Source organism: Labrus bergylta, chromosome 5, assembly GCF_963930695.1.
Source record: "Labrus bergylta chromosome 5, fLabBer1.1, whole genome shotgun sequence".
Classification (NCBI taxonomy): domain Eukaryota; kingdom Metazoa; phylum Chordata; class Actinopteri; order Labriformes; family Labridae; genus Labrus; species Labrus bergylta.
Window position 1 is genome coordinate 9,521,574 of NC_089199.1, and position 17,926 is coordinate 9,539,499.

General features: G+C 39.4%; 1 protein-coding gene and 1 pseudogene across 1 annotated transcript in view; both read left to right on the top strand.

The window, feature by feature from the left end:
- iars1 (isoleucyl-tRNA synthetase 1) overlaps positions 1-17,926 on the top strand; it is a 53,291-nt gene that overhangs the window by 11,279 nt on the left and 24,086 nt on the right. The window contains exons 11-17 of the mRNA XM_020636769.3: positions 618-740; positions 6,630-6,721; positions 8,495-8,593; positions 13,031-13,157; positions 14,875-14,948; positions 16,523-16,717; positions 17,491-17,577. Coding sequence (XP_020492425.1) covers positions 618-740; positions 6,630-6,721; positions 8,495-8,593; positions 13,031-13,157; positions 14,875-14,948; positions 16,523-16,717; positions 17,491-17,577 — 797 coding nt within the window. The remainder of the gene's footprint in view (positions 1-617; positions 741-6,629; positions 6,722-8,494; positions 8,594-13,030; positions 13,158-14,874; positions 14,949-16,522; positions 16,718-17,490; positions 17,578-17,926) is intronic.
- On the top strand, positions 2,147-4,264 carry LOC109986223 (desmin pseudogene; annotated as a pseudogene).

Consider the following 17,926-nt stretch of genomic DNA (forward strand, 5'->3'; position numbering starts at 1 on the left):
ATGTGTCGCAGACCCACATTTTTCAAATTTTATGTTGTTATGACAAGATGTGAAATGACCCTGTGAGTCATCCATCTTGGATCGTGACAGGGTGTTTGAATACAAAATACATTTACAGCTGGACAGCAACTCAGATCTTTCATGCATGGCTGCCACATACCAGTAGGGCTTGTTTCAACACTGTTTAAAGTATTCAGCACAACAAGGATTTTAATATGGAGTCATAGCATATCTTTAAACTGGTGACACTGGCTGCTGAAATAGGTTAGATAATGAATCATTTTATATACATTGTCCTCACTGTAAAGATTAATGTGTTCCTGTATCAAGGTAGAATCAAAAGAAGGTTACTTAGTTAGTGAGAAAAATACATCACTCTGGAGTAATAGGCTGTGACATGCATGGCTTTTAATTATGAGATCTGATACCAACAATTATCAGTCTTGATAAGTCAATTTTTTGATTAATCCATTAATTATCAAAAGGTCCCACACTCAGCCCAGTCAATGCAGATTTTTTAAGTTTGCAGTGAGTTGCTATATGGTACAATACTCATTTTATATTAGTAATCCTTTCACCCAGTTAACCCTTTGAACTGTTTGTTATTCTCTCTGTAGGATGATTACAGGGTGTGCACTGAATTCAAGATCATCCAGAGGGACCAGGCTCCTATCTGCCCCGTGGACGCCTCGGGCTGCTTCACTTCAGAGGTCACTGACTTTGCGGGACAGTATGTCAAAGTGAGTGACACATCAGACATTTACATGTAGATTAGGTAAGCACACATTTCAGGCTTTCTAGCCCTGGTTAAAGCAACTGTCATTATGATACATGGGTTATGTTCCTCAGCGTTATTCGTAATGTGGTTTCAGCTTTTGATTTCATTTCCTTCATTCTTGGCACCAACTCTACTATCACTCCTCTATTTCCTCACTGTGTATCTTTCTGTAAAGATTTGTTTTCCTCATTCGTTCAGAGCATTTATGCTTAAATGTTACCTTTCCTCAACATCATTTTTATTAATATTCTTTTTTTTTTTTTTTTTTTTTTTTTAGTTATGCTATTTGGTAACATAAATGAGAATATTTAATATAAATTAAAAATAAATGTATTGGAAATGCCTAAAGATGTAGCCTAGAACACAGGAATAAGTAAAGTCAAGTACGCCAGTAATGCTACACTATCCACTGATCTGAGAGCACATCAGGAGGAGTCTCTGACCAAGCGACAGCTAACGATTGCTAAGTTTCTTACTATGCACTCTGCTTGCTTTTGGTTTCAGATTCCTCTATTCTTTAATCTTCACAAGGTTTTAAATGTGCGCCCTCCTCTTGTAGTGTACAGACTCAATTATTAAAATAAAAGAAAACATCAACTTAATAAAATAAGATAGATGAATAGCATAATGAGAAAAATCTATGTTTTTCCAATGCTTTTTGAAGGACACAAGTAAGAGCGATAGGTGGAAAAAACCTGCCCTCCATACTTAATGATTGTTTCCTGGATTTTGTAACGATCTTTACAGTTTTGAATGACATTTAAGCTTTTTGAAAATTCAATGGCATTCATTTAGTAAACCTGAATGACACAGTATGGCTGTCAGGTACAGACCCTGTATTGATATATGATGTGATTGCTGTTATTGTTTTTGGCACTCATTGCGATTGGATCGATCTGTAAATGGGCAGCCTTTCAAATTCAGTTATCAAAATCGGTAGCAGGAAATACGAACCTCTCTAATTTGAAATGAACTTCTATGGATAACTTAATTGATGATAAGGAGCTAAGGGAATCAGCGCCATAACATTTTCACAAAGTTGTGCAGCCGGAACTCAAAGTCAATGTTTATCAGTGCTCTGGGTACCCTTTTCCTCCCTGTCACACCAAACTTCATTATCATCTTCAGTGGGTAGTGAGTGAAAAATAACAGTCATACTTGATCTGATCACTATTTCACATCCTGGCGCAAAAGCCAGGGAGTGGACTTGACCCGCCTGATCAGTAACAGTACAGCGTTAGCTAATAAAGAGCATGCAGCACCAGTTCACCGAAGGCCTGTCATAATCCTTTTTTGAAATATGTTAAAACCAGGCGTGAATTTCAAGGCTGTCTGAGACATTCTTTATTGTCGCATAAAAACTCAGATGTGATCTGAGGGTGCGACAGTCGCCACTCGAGCTCCTACAAGACAAGTCGAACGGCTGCAACAGCTGCTTCTTTGTAAAGGAAAAGACCAACCCAGAGTTTTAAGCAATATGAGAGCATCGTCTTACACCCAGAAGAGCCTGCAGGTTAGTGGCTCAAACAGCAGGGTGAGGGTCCAGAGCCCGTCTCCTTCCCGTTGCCGTGGATCATCATATGACAGCCGTGGCCGCTCTGGTTTTAAAGGCACTGCCGTCGAGTTGGGAACAGAGATCCACCAGCAACATGCCAACGAGAAAGAGGAAATGCAGGAGCTCAATGTCAAGTTCGCTGGATACATCGAGAAGGTCCAGGCACTGGAGCAGAGAAATGCTGCCCTTCAAGCTGAGCTGACTGCACTGCAGGGCCGCTACAAGGGAGGCCCCACAGGCATCGGAGAGGAATACGAGCTCAGGTTCAAAGAGGTGCGGGAGCTGATTGAGTCGCTGACTAATGAGAAAGGAGCAGCTGATATTGAGCGGGGCTACATCGAAGAAGAGGTCGAAGTGTGGAAACTAAAGCTGGAGGAAGAGCTGACTCTCAAAGAAGAGGCAGAGATGATCCTGAGGGAGTTTCGCCAGGATGTCGACAACGCTACACTGCAGAAGGCTGAGCTGGAGAAGCGTATAGAGCAACTGGTGGCCGAGATAGAGTTCCTCAAGAAGCTGCACGACGAAGAGGTGGCTGACATCATGAAGCAGATCGAGGACTCAAAGATTACTGCAGAGCTGGATGGTGATCGGCCCGACCTGGCTGCTTACTTGCGCAACATGCGTGCAGAGATCGAGGCTGTTGCTGCCCGCAACGTTCAGGAAGCAGAGAAGTGGTACAAAAGCAAGTTTGACACCCTCAAAGAGCACGCCGGCAAACATGAGGAGCATATGAAGACCATGAAAGACGAGATCTCGACCTTCCACAACCAAGTGACGGACCTGCAGAACCAGATCGACGGGCTGAGGGCTCGTAACGCTGCTCTGGAGCAGCAGCTGGAGGACATGGAGATGTCCCACATGGATAAGGTGGAGACACTCGAGGGTGTCATCGCTCAGCTGGAGGCCCAGCTCTGCGAAACCAAGCTGGAGATGACCAAGTATCTACAAGACTACCAGGAACTGCTGCACATTAAGCTCAAGCTGGATGCAGAGATCGCCACCTACAGGAAGCTGCTGGAAGGGGAGGAGGTGAGGCTGGGAATCGCCAAAGATGCCTGATGCCTGGATGAAGAGTCAACAAGGTCAATGGAGAAGACGAGCAGAGCATCAGGGGGAGGAGTGATCAGCTAATTCTACTTAAGAAGACTCAAAATTCTTCCCCATCTTTCTAATTCTTTCCCTAATTGACCCTCTTTCCTCTAACGGCTGTGTATTGTTTGAAATGTTTTGATTAAGTACCTGATTTTACATATACATTACAGCACAGAGATAAGAACACAAACAAGACTTGAAATGAAATCAAACCAGTCTTTAGAGTATTTGACCAAAGTACTCTTTGACAAACATTTATTGCCACCTTTTATGTACTTGACAGTCTTGGATACTTGGTGCTATAGACGTATTTTTCCTGGTACTGAAAAAGTATCGAGGTTTGATGCCCAGCCCTACTACCCTGTTACTTACCTCACCTAACCCCATTACCCTTATGTCTTTGCTGTCAATGCTTGATGCTTCCCAATTCTTCTTAGTTCAAATTTTACATCATTTCAAGATGACCTTCTTGCTGCTTCCTTCCTTTCCTAGCCAGCTGCACCCTGTCACTGTCATTCATCTTCAGTACACTTCCTATCGGGTTCTATCACAGCCCTCGGGTCTCCTCTGTAATTCACCTCCCCTTTCACGCCGGGCCAAACCAAGCCCTCTGCGACTGCTTCTTATTTATGATGACTTTCAAATCTCAATTCCTTTTACTAAACACACGTTTGTCCTTTAAACAACACAAATAAACGCAGATAAATATCAGTATTGCGACTGGTCTACTGTTCCACTTGATTATTACAAATGTTTAGAAGAAAGATGACTATCACCTATTACACTAATGTTGACCGACTGTAACTTAATAAAGATTGAAGTGAGTGCATCCAAAATAATACATTGATTGTTTTTCTTTCACATGGGAGTTTCCTGTTTTGCTCATTTTCTCTCTCAGCTCCCTGTTCATCTCTTTACCTTCCTATGAACTCATTTTAACTCACACAATCTGCTGAAAAGCATTTCTTTCTGAGTTTGGTCCAGGAAATTACAATTATTTGACTACTTTACATGTTGCTTTATCCTGAGAAGAAATCCTGAATGTGCCGCTAAGGGGTAGAATGAATGATTGAATGAAACCTTTATTGCCCCTAGGGGAATTTGCCTTGCACTGAGAGCCTAAAAGCCCAATACAAACAAATACAGGACAGCACATATAAACAAAGCCATAAAACAAATTTAAAAAAAATCCAGCCTTGTTTTCCATAACCCCATGCTGGATAATTATGATCCTCTGTAACAAAGATATTCCGAAACGAGTCACAAATATATGTTAGTAATGTACAAACATGTCAAGTTAACCTTGTTTTTACTCGATTGGCCAGGTGGTAAAATGGGTTTACTCTCGCTTAATGGGTTAGAGGAGGAGATTCAAAACGTCTCCACATCACAGGTGTTCTTCTCATGTTTTTAATGAGCCCGGGTCAGTGCATAACAACATTGACTGGGAGCTGAGAACGATTAAAACCCCTCTCTCTACAAAGGGGTCACGACCAACAGTGTGCCACTTTGCACCTTACTGAAAATTCACATTTATTAGCGTCATTTGAATTTCACCTCAGAGTAAGGTTTAGAGTGAAATGAAATAATGTGATGAGACGCAAGGCTGACAGTGAGCTGAATATTCAAACAGACTATTTCTCCATAATGACATTTATCATCACTGTGAGAGCTGATCGTGACCTTGGCTGTGGATTGGTTTTTGTTTTTCTGAAAAGAAGGCAAAAAGTGACTGAATGTGTTCAATGATCCAGAGTTTTCCTACTAGATAGAAAAAGCACATGCATAAGTATTATTAAAAATAAAAAATACCTATTGATAAAGGGCTTTTGTTTAGGGCCGATATCGATATTAAGGAGAGAAAAAATGCGGTAATGATATATTGGCCGATAGCTTTCTTAAATCTATTTGGATCTTTAGAAATAGATAAATATAGATATACACATTTATTGTATTAATCCCTCAAATGCATTAATCTAACACTTGTAGAAGATATATAATTCAGAAAAGATGGGTACTCAACTGGAGAGTAACTGTGCATGTACGTGCTTCATGGCCCGGCACTCTGAAATGTGATAATGCTTTTTGTAATCCATTCAGCACACTCTGCTGGTGACAGAGAACTGCTAAGTCTAAAATAATAATACACTTTCTGACTGGTGAATAAATGTAGAAATATTGGCGCATATCTGCGATAAAGTAGCCGATACCAATAGCTGCTTAATATGCTAATATTGGCCTATATTATCAACTACCCGATTTATCGGTCAGTCTCTACTATTGTTTTGTTTTCCTGCGGTAGCCATCGCTGAATAAACAGTCAACAACGCATATTTCGATTAACCACGTAGAAGTTTTAATTTAACATACAAAAACATTTAATGCAAAAAAAAAAGCCAAATGCTGGATTAATGTGATTTTACAATATGTAATATGTACTAAATATAAATGTAGACAATAAGCTGATGTCATAAATATCCATACATACAATAGTTTTAAAAACATATTAATAAGAAGAACTGTGGTTGTGCTTTGAATATCTTGTTAGAGTTGTACATAAGTATTTAAAGGACACATTTTATAGTGTAGGGGTAATATTTTGGAGTGTTTTTAATTAAACAATGTTAAATTGAATTCATATCTATGATGCACAATGTGTTGTGATGTCATCTAGAAGAAACTCTTCCACTGTTATGCCACATTTATTGCAGAATGTTAATTCATATGAGGCATGCAGATCTGTAACATGATGTTGCAGATATGCATTAATACATACAGGTATTAGTTATATGTGGAAAACATCCAAGGCACTGGAGTAAAGTAAACCTACATGATGAAATAAGTGATCAGTACAGGCTACAGTACACAGAGACGCTAGTGAAAACTATCTTTATTCAGAGAAAAGTTATGAGAAACATATTGTGTGTTTAAAAAAAGCCTCTGTTCATGTGGCAGATATGACAAAAATTAAAGAATCTTGGTTTGCAAATTTGCTTTGAAAATGACGGTAACATCAGCATTTTAAATATCATTTCATTAAAGTGTATGTCCTTAATTTATTTTGAAAGGAATTAATGAATGTGAAATTCTAAGAGTCTTATAAAAACTTGAAACAAGTCTTTGCGAATAAGACAGTTTAATGTCTAATAAACATCTTCAAGCCGGATTTGTGAATTCTGTCTGTTCTTTTTTGTTTTCTATTAGGATGCTGACAAGAATATCATCAAGTGGCTGAAGGAGAAGGGTCGACTCGTCAATGCCAGCAGCTTTAAACATAGTTACCCCTTCTGCTGGAGGTGAGCAATGTCAAAATCCAAAGGTTTTACTTTTTGTCTTTCACTTTGGAATTTCAGGGATTTGTCCACAACTGAGATTTTTGTAGTGGCAGCACCCAAGACCTAAATTTCACAGCGCTTCTCAACGGTGATTAATATTGATAGAAAGTTGTCTCACTGCACTAAAATTAGCATTTTTTCAAGAAAAATGTTGAAACTAAATATAAACTTGGAAATTGTACCCTCGGAAAAAAAAAACAGACTATGTTCATGAGATAAACTTCTCCTATGTCTTCATTGTTGGTATTGGAAAACCCGCCTGTTGTTGATTTTTATTGGTCAATGATGGGGAAGTGACATTGATGTGTTCCATGAAGTTAAACTATTTTTAATTGAGAGCGCTGACACTGCAGCGAGACAAAACAGCTGATGCCGAGGGTTTTTTGTGCCTAGGATGCAAAGAGCTGAAGACGCTAAACTACATTGGAATTTTATAGAAAACAGGTGCTGCCAGTTAAAAAATCACCTTGGTCATACACCCTAAAACACCAGATATAGAATAACCCAACCTGCAAAAACAACCTGTTTAAGTATTATAGAAGCTAAGCCTGGAGAAATAAAATCTGTTTTACTCATTCAAAATACATTTATACAACAGTAGATGAAATATTGTGCTTTTAATTAAATGCTCTGTACAGTACAGTGTTTTAAAGCAGAGTTGGGATGTCCCTCTGTGCTCATTCCTCCCTCAGGAGTATCATCGCAAGAAATCAATCATTTTTGTTGTCTCTGAACTGAATCAATTCACAAGGCCACTGTCAGGGTTACGACATAACTTCCCAAGGTCCCACGTTATCACATTGCATCCAACAGGCACACGAAAAGCCACACACATCAACTTAGTTTATAATTCACTGTCCTTATTTGAGCAGCTGCAAGATGAATTAACCCAATAATAATGCAGAGATGTGCTCTGTGTTAAGAGAACACAAGTTGGTAGATATAAAACTGTTCTCTTGTAACCACAAATAGGTGATGGAATCAACAGCCATGCTAATAGCTAAGGAGGTTGCTTTTACTCACAGAATGACTTTGATCTAAATATTAATGTTAACATGTCCACAATGACATAAAAGGTACATGTTGATACCATGTTCAACAAATTTGTTTAGCATATTAGCATGCTATAGCTAATCCCCAGGGCATTGGCTAATACTAATTGATAACCAAACATCTAAACCGTGCCTTTCCTACCTTGTGACTAGCATTGCTAAAGAACTCAAACATGATAATTTTCAGTCATTCATTAAATGGGATTGCTGTGATGTGTTGTGTTTTTTTATGCAGTCTGTTTGTTTTTTATTCTCTGCGCACCTGAAGGATGGAGTCCAAAAAACAAATTTTCTTATGACATTAAAGTATACCTTATTTTATTAAAGGGGATCAGCCACATGATAATTATAACAAACTACACAATATGTAAACAGAACAGTCAGCAATTATAAGCCCCAATTCTAAAAATCCTTTATTATTTAAGTGTTATTTTTATTGGGACAAGTTTGGAGTGAGTAATCTGATGCCACACATCACTTATAGCACATTTATAGCCTAAGCTAACTTGCTATGTCTGTCACAAAGATGGGCTTTTAAAATAATTAGCTTGACAAATTAGAACTTGATGCCATCATAAAATTCAATTTTGATATATTCTTGAACACTACTTTTCTTACTCTTTTATAATATCTCAGTATGTAACATCCTGATGCTTAATGTTGTGTCTTAATGCACTTCTAGGTCTGACACACCCCTGATCTACAAAGCTGTCCCGAGCTGGTTTGTCCGAGTGGAGCACATGGTGCAGAAACTGCTGGACAACAATGACAAATGTTACTGGTAAGCTCTTATCTGAAACTTGTGTTAATTAGCTTGGTGCTAAGTGACATTGAATTAACCACTTTGACTTTCTTGTCGGACAGGAAGCCCAAAATACCTTCTAGCGGTCCCAAAAAAATTAAAACCACTATTCTGCACAACCACATCAAGTCATTTGTCACAGCTATTGGCCCTGTCCCTGCAGGATAGCCATGTATCAGCTGGCATGTAAAGAGATACTGGATTAAAAATGCAAGTTGCAAACATTTATTAATTCCTCATTAAATGGGGTCAAAACCGTCATCAAAGCATTTTATCACGATGCACATTAGCATGATGCTAATTGTACTGGCAGAACGTGGATAAAATGTAAGCATCAGCATGATGGCTTTGCTAAGTGGTATTACCCCTGGTGCTCCCAGTGCTCTTTTCTGAGCCACAGTAGCTGCCTCTGGTAATGGGACTGTCAGACTGAGATGAATGACTAGCCGCTAGGAAGGTGAAGACGCACAGACACACGTGTTCAGAGAGACCTGCAGGAACACACACGCACACACTCTACTACTGTATTACTTATCTGAGGACTACTGTTACTGCATGTAATAAGGTATGGTAGTATAAATATGTTTGTTATTTTTTGTATTAAGCTTCCTTATAGTTTATCTGCATTTTTTTTTGCTATTTAGGAACCCATTAGTTGGTCTATTAAATCGGAAATGTACTAAAAAGACAAACAAAGTGAATTGTTTCAGTTCTAGACCCGAATGGAAAGAGGTGGAAGCTTTTAGTAGTCGTGGTTGAACAGTTATTTTGACCCTTGTATGTATAAAAAAACTGATTCAGTAAATCTATCCTCTTTTTAATGATACTTTCAGCTGCTACACTTGAAGAAATTACGCATATACACCCACATTTCATCCCTGTGCTGAGCGCTGAGGGTGTTGATCTTATGCAGCTTTCTAATTAAGCTTATTCTCCAACCCTAATTATTTGATTTTTTTCTAAAAAGGAGATTTTTCTCTCTTTTTGATTAGACTCCACTTTCATACTCGAGTTCCAGTCTCTAGGAGATTGTCTTTCTGCCAGTGAGGGTTGCCAGCTCATCAGCAGCTTTAAAAAAAACATAAATCCTTGCAGAGTTCTGTAACTCTATATAGAAGTTCATGTTAGTTGATGAGAGACTTAAGAGAATACTTCAGAAAGCAAAGTGCTAGTTACCATATTCTCAAAGTGATTTGTTCATTTTATCTCTCTTTACTCACAGGGTGCAGTGGTAGACTGAGGCTAAGTATCTATTGAGAGAGTTCAGACTGATTCCTCCAGATATATGTCTGCTTGAATAAATTAAGGAACAAAATTAATGAGCGTTCTCCAGGGGAGTGGGTCTTTTTTTAAGCTCAATGTGCAGGACGCTTGGCACTGGTGCATGAAGGTTCTTGGTCCTAAAAGAAAATGTGGAAATGATGGACTGGTCCTGAAAAGAGTTGGAGTTGGATGAGCCAAGAATCAGACACGCACTCCTTCGTTTGACTTTTTTCCCTATGTTTTTAGTTTTTCATGCCACTGCTCAGTAATTGAAGCTGTTGGTCTTTAGCTGCTTACAGATTGCAATTCCGTAACAGCACCATAACGAAGTTCAGCCGTCACTGAGCCCTTGCACTTAAAAGGGATACTTCACCCGTTGAAACATGAATCTGTATTGACATTGGGTCATATATGTAGTAGAATTGGGAAATACATTTTCGGTTCATATCAGCTTTCTCCATAGAGCCTGTTAGCATAGCTTCCAAGCAATATGGCGGACGTTAAGTTTTGTTTCTGGGCGTGAGGTCCCACCCACTGATCTGTGATTGGTTTGTAGCTTCAGCGGTCGAAAATATGAGGAACTAGCGTTCTAGTTTCACCCTGCTAAGTTTTTATCAATCAGCCACATGAACACTGCATCAATGCTTAGTTACTTTTCCTGCTCCATGATCAGTTATTCACTGTTTATCATGATGTGTTCAGTCAATGCCAGATTGCCTGGTTAGTTGTCCTTCAACACTGCTGCTCATTTTTCGTCCTCTATTTTTACCATCTTTCCCATCGCCTGTACCTTTTTTTTTTTCCCATTATGCACATGCTCAGTAGGTCCCCTTCCTGACCACAACCTCTGTTCCTCTGTTTCCCTCTTGCATCCATCCCCTGTGTCTCTGACTTTTAATAGAAAGCGTGTACATATTAAATGGCTCCACGGTGCGTCTCGAGCACAAGACAGCACACTTTAAAGTCTACATTTAGCAGGAAGCAGGATAGGGAGGGTGACTGTGGAGGAGTGTTTGTGGGGGGTTGGTGAGAAGCTTAAAAAAAAAAATCATTAAATTGATATATTAGGGGCCTAAATAGAAATGCCTTCTACAAATGGGAATTGATGAACTCGTTGCTAAGCGCGTGGATCCTGAAGACGATTTATACCCCCTCCCTACTCTGTTCTCCTGAGCAACACAGCCGGGCAAAGTAAGAGGGAAGGACAGGAAAAAATGAGAGGAAGTGATTGTGAGATAGGGGATTAGAGCTAGAAATGGGCAAACTAGAGAAGGAGGGTAGAAAAGAGATACTAGGGAGGAATGTGCCTTGAAGGGGATGTTAACCTTTTGCAGTTGAGCTATATAAAAGGAAAGGTGAACTTTGTTTTAAGGGCTTGATGAAAGTGGAAAAAAAGCCAGCTCCATAAATGAATTAATTTAATACACAATATGATAATGGGCGCTCTTGTTGTGGAAAAATGTATGCACATTAAATTAACATGGTATTTGCACTCCAGATTTTTAATCCTCAAGAAAAGGCCTTACAAGGTATTTAAAATATGAAATGTATGAAAGACTTATGGCTCCTGTAAGAAACTTTCATTTTGTGTTGCTGGTAGCCGTGTGGGCAGAGACACTCCTCTTATTTCTTAATTGATCTGCTCTTGTACATGTGGAAGTGATGTTTTCTAATAAAAATCTCAACTTGCCTTTTTTAACTGTCAAACAAATCACTCTGTGTGTATATCTCTGATGAAAAATGTAAACAAAAGCTGTTTCAGTAGCATGCTGTGAATCCACGGCAGTGAAGGACATTAAAAATCACTATAGAAAAATATTCCTGCTTGTCACCCATGGTGTGGTTTGCTTTTGTAGGTCATAGTGTGGCGTCATGGCTTATTTCAGTCTGTTTCATAACCAGGCAAAAAGTCCTCACAGAGTATTTTAATATATCCTCTCTTGCATGCCACAGGCGCTAGTTTGCATAATGTGACACTTAGAAACTAGGAGGGATTTTTTTAAAAGGTATTTCTTTAAACAGACTTTTAGCAAACATGATCACGTTTCCGTGCTAACAGTAGCATGAAAGCTTTGCAACTCCTAATGTGTCGATTTTTATACATTGATTTATACCACTTGTTTTATCATTGGAAGTGAAAGACTTACAACATGGTATTTATTGTTGCCCTTTTTTTGTTTCTTTTATTCTTTGTTTTGATTTAGCTACATGAGGCTTTTTGGTCTGCATGCATGTATTGAAGAGGCAGTATAAAAAAGGAAGAGTTAGGTTATAACGGGCAATTGTCTGTTTTAGGTCAAACTTAAATGTATAAATTAAAACTCTCGTTTATATATCATTTTTACGACGTGCTTTCAAGTCTAGGTTGCATTGATTTAATAAATATTCTAAGAAGGACTCTGCTGCAAAGAACTCAAAGTGGTAGTGGTAAAATATTGAATTAATGATTCCATAACCCCCTTCTAGTTTTAACAGTATTTTCATACTTTGGAATCTTTAAAAATCAGAATCAAAGACAGGTTTATTACTAAGTACGTTAACACACACAAGAAATGTGGGTGTTTCTTGAGGATTTTGTTACAGAAATAAAGAATACCATCCATCCATTATCTATACCACTTTTCCTGTTTGAGGTCGCAGGGGGCTGGACCTAATCCCAGCTGTAATCAGGCGAGAGGCGAGGTACACCCTGGACTGTTTGCCAGTCAATCACAGGGCTGACATACATGCATCATACAACCAGTCACACTCACATTCACACTTATGCTCAAATTCAGAGTCACCATTTGACCGAAGGAGCATGTCTTTGGACTGCAGGAGTGCCCAGAGAGAACCAACACATGCACAGGGAGAACATGCAATCTCCACACAGAGAGGCCCAATCCGACTGTTGTGAGGCACCAGCCCTAACTACTTCAACACCGTGCTGCCCAACAAAGAACATAAAACATAAAAACAAATATTACATTTACTTCCATGTGGTACTTAAAAAAATGTATTGGACAACTTAACATAACAAGGTGAACCCTGTTTAAAAAGAAATGAGATTTAAACAAGGGTATTACAGCAACATTCCTGTTCAATGTCTTTTAAAGCCACAGTAGACTTATCGGCTGAATCCATGTTTTTATAATATCATCTCTCTCTTTCCAGGGTGCCAGAGTTTGTGCGGGAGAAACGTTTCGGTAACTGGCTGAGAGACGCACGAGACTGGGCGATCTCGAGGAACCGTTACTGGGGCACACCGATCCCGCTCTGGGTCAGCGACGACTTCGAGGAGGTCAGCAAAACACGACACACAACAAATACTCTCTTGTTATGCTTTAATGGAGACGTTAATGCTTCGTATGTGTCTTTGTACTCTGCAGAGATTACACAATTTGTCTATGTCGTGACCAAATACCAAGACACTTACTCTTTTCTCAGCGCAGGCAGCCCTCACAAATCAATCTGGGCTGAGCATGAGAGGGCATAATTGAAAAGTTGAACTCTCCATAACTCTCACTTTTATTTACCATAGAAATGAGTTGAGGAAAAAGTGGCTTGTGTCTCTGCAAAGGAAGATTAGTGTGCTGCGAGGGTGCAGAATTTCAGCTCTTCTCATAAATTGGCAGGGTGAAGTTTCTTCTCGTTGACCTGTTTTTGACTCTCTCATAATTTAGCATATCTGGCCCTTCTTTTGTGTGTGTGGAGGCTTGTGTAGGACTTTCCTGGCATGGCAAAGTGATGTGACCATGGTGTCAAACGAGAGCATTGCATGACTCCTTAACTGTAGTGAAAGTCAGCCCCCCTCAGGCACCATTAACAAGTGCCTCTGTGAACTCTACACATGAATGATTCATTAATGTAAACAGCAAATAAACACAAATCCAAAATGTGTTTGGCTTCTCTTCATGCCAGTTAAGGCGACTTCAAAGGTCCTCAAGACAAACAGTTATCTGAGGGTAAAAAGGGAAGAAAGGCACAGAAAATAAGGATAAAGATGAGAAGGGACAGAATAAATTAGCTTGTGAGGAAACAGAGAATGACATCAGAAGGGGGTAAATATGAGGGATGAAAAATAAACGGAGTGAATGTTTGTGTGGCTGTTGATGTTCATTGCCAAACCCAGCAGGATATGTGAAGTAGACTGAGCTGAATAGAGATGTCAGAATTAGGTTGTTTAAGCGTTTGAAAAATGAAGCGTTGGCTGAAAGAGGGACAGCCAGCGACCTGCTTGCTGCAAATAGCGTTGTGACTGTTTCCAGAGCGCTCGCTCTCCCTGGTGCCTCCCTCACACACACCCCTCGGAGACAATTTCTACACACTCAAACCTAAAAGCAGCACGTGTGTGTGTGCTTGTATGTCTGTGGCAGTATCATTTCTATCTTTCTGCTTCTTTTCTTTTGCAGTTCTTTTATCTGTGCTAATGTTTTTGGTGGCTTTCTTTGACTTCCTCCTTCTTTTGTACGCGAGAGTGGTGTATCAGACTCTATCTGGGCCATGTTACCTGGTGCTGTGGTAAAACTAGAGCAGGGCCTACAGGTTAACTCTCCGCGGAGACCGTTAACATACTTTATCATACTTTGTAAGGTGGAAGTTATTCAGGAAGTGTGTTGAAGTGGGCCTAGTTTGAAGATGTGTGTATTGATAGAATAAGATGCAAAACGACAGGAAAATACACCTTAATGAGGAGGCCTGGTACTGATAGTACTTTGCAGGCTTTTGACACTTAAGTTCAAATTTAAGTAAGTACAACTGGCCTCAGTTTGTGTGGGTTTTGAGACAAAACCGTGTTTTGTTTGGACATCAGATACCACATGATGCAATAACATACAATGCACTTGATTTTCCCTTGACAAAATTTGTCTTGGACTCGAGAGTAATTTTAATATATTTAGTTTAAGATCAACTATTTATACAGCCTTTCATTTCAGCCTTAAACATTAACTTTTTGTGAGTTGACTTACTCTTGCTGTCTTGTGTGTTAATGTGTCTCTGTGTATTTGTCCCTTCAGGTTGTGTGTGTCGGCTCCATAGCTGAACTTGAGGAGCTGACCGGAGTCAAAGTAACTGATCTGCATCGGGAGAGGTGAGTCACTGAGCCAGCAGTAAGATTGTCAGCCAACAAACCTGAACATGAACTCAGCGGTGTGTGTCTGCTGTGATAATGTGTTACCCTGACATCCTCTGTGACCTGCTTGCCTGGACCACACTGATGTTGTTGAACGCACATCACTTCAATCTTCCGCTCTCCATCATATCATTAACTATAATCTTTTATATGATGTCGGCCATCTTTAATTGATGGGGGAGGAAGAAGTTGTCTCTGGCTCTGTTCCCATGTTTGGGTTGTACCTTTGTGGTTCCTTTTCTGTTTGGAAGATCATGAGAATCCCACGATGGATGGATGGAGAGATAGATGGAGAGATAGATGCTTTATTGATCCTGAGGGAGATTCTATTGAAAGTCTTCTATTTATATTGAAATTGTTTTAAACATGCGGTTTTAGCTCAGGGACTTTTATATTATGTGTTTTATATATTCCATGTTTGGGGACACACGTGATTAGATATTTCCTGGAAAACATGTTCTCATGTTGCTCTGCAAAACCTCTGCATTGCAAAATGACAGGTCAATTGGATTGAAAAGACCTGTTGCTGGAGATATAACACACTGTGTATAATAGCTTTAAGTTATCTGATTGACTGAAAAATCAGGGACATGAACTAAATTTGATTTCTCTAACAACTAAATGAACAAACTGTTATGAAGTCATATAATAAGGAGTGAAATGCATGGCTCCTAGAGATAATCACTTTTACTGCATAATGGAAAGGGAAACATTTAGCAAAATCATATGCATAGCACACTGCAACAATCACATATTAAAAAACAACTGAAAATGTGCTCACTTCTTTTCAGAAAAACTCCTCTCTCTTTCCTCAACAGACCCAGAAGTAGAGCTCTTAGGAGCAGCAGAGTGCTGCAGCAGAGCAGCTTTAGTGGCTGCGAACAGATTATTAAAGGTGTATTCTGTGTTTTATAGGCCTGAGTGCTAATAACTCTAAAAAGAAAATGTGAAGGAGGTTGCAGCTGGGAGAGAAACTACTGTAAATTTCCCTTAAACAACTTTATGTGGATTTATTACCTTCTGATGTTAGTTGTTTACATTTTCTGTCTTTTCTTTGGCCAGAATAGAACCTCGAGGATATATTAGAGATTTAGTGGGCACCACACACAGACTGGCAGTTTATAACTGCTACATAATGCAAGCTCATTTTCTTTCTCAGGTTTTGTTTTCCTCAGCTTGAGAAACTTAACTGGAAAAAAAAAACTCTAGGGCTGAATCTGTGTGGGTATACAGTATGTGGGTATATGAAGTAAATTCATCTTTATATCCTTGAAGCTTAAAGCAATAACCGACCTTATTCTAGCGGGTGTCAGCACAACATGAGCTCTGCTGTTCTTTTCTTAAACCTCATTCCCAGCGGTGAAATATTATAAAACCACTGTTTGGGATGGCTGCCCAAAAGCATATAGATGAACAGAAATCATCAAAACATTAATAAAAACAAAAATATAGCAGGAGTGGTTGAATTTGTTATTGCTGCCATCTGTCTCAACACTCCTTTCTTTCTTTTTGTCTACTTTTTCTCCACCCAGCATCGACAATCTGACCATCCCGTCACGGTGTGGTAAAGGCACCCTGCGTAGGATCACCGAGGTGTTCGACTGCTGGTTCGAGAGCGGCAGCATGCCTTACGCCCAAGTCCACTACCCCTTCGAAAAGAGGAAGGAGTTTGAGGACACATTCCCAGCAGACTTCATCGCTGAAGGCATTGACCAGACGAGAGGATGGTGAGCTATGAATGAATGAATGAATGATAGAGGGATGAAGGGAAATACCAGAGACCCTCCCTCTTGAGCTTGAATGAGAAGAGCAGAGCATGACTGGGCTGGCAGACAAAAATCAATGCTTTAAATCAGTGTGTTTGTAATTGTTTTTAAGGTATTGTTTATGTATGTTTGTATTTTTATCCTTTTCATCCTTTTATTGGAGAATTAATAATTTGGAATGTGTCAGTCCAACTTGGTACCATAGACTGTAAAAAAAAAAAAAAAAGAAGAAGAAGATGAACGACATGACAGCTGTCTAAAAGTGAAGCCAAAACGTTTGCCGCTCCCCCTGCTGTCTGGCTGCAGTATAGGTCTTAATCTCCGCCTTCTTGATACAAGCAGATAGAACTCAGATCAAACTGTACAATTAAAATACAGATCAAATAATTATTTCTCAAACATGGTTTCTGTCATTCAAGTTTTGATTCATGCTTAAGTGTTTTTTAAATTCAGTTTTAGTTTCTTATTTAATGCTTTCAAAAGGGGTATAACACCCTGAATGACAGCTCTGTTGACAAATGTGGCTCCAAAATTCATTGAACTTTCCATAACTGTGAGTGTCAGCTTCAAAACGACACAAGAAAACTGTTCTACGGTGGACTGTACCCACCCGAGGGATCTTTGCTGTTATATCACATAGTTTAATGTGTGTTTTGGTTAGTGGAGGGGGTCCCTGGCAGTCTACTGTGCAAGGACTCTTACCTTGGATTCTGCCCTTCTGTGTCATGTTGTAGGTTCTACACCCTGCTCGTGCTTTCCACAGCTCTGTTCGGCAAACCACCCTTCAAGAACGTCATTGTTAACGGACTTGTACTGGCTAGGTAAGTCTTTCTTATCGGTCTTTAATTTCCAAATAGAACTGTCTTTCATTAAAAGCTAACAATGTTTCTCAAAATACTTTTGTATAGCTGCTGTATATTGGGCTTTGACTACACAGACAGTACCCAGCAGCAGGATCAATTTGGGGGATTTTTTTGACTGCAAGAAAAATAGGATATTGCAAATCTCATTCTGTCAGTCAATTTCAGATGTCTTCCTATTTTCTGTGGACATCATTTCCTTGTTTGACTCCATTTATCTACAGTTGGCCCCCCTCTTTCCTAACATTTTTATATTCTGTTTTGCTCCCTCTCTCACCAAGTCATGTCTTATTATTTGTTTCTAATGATC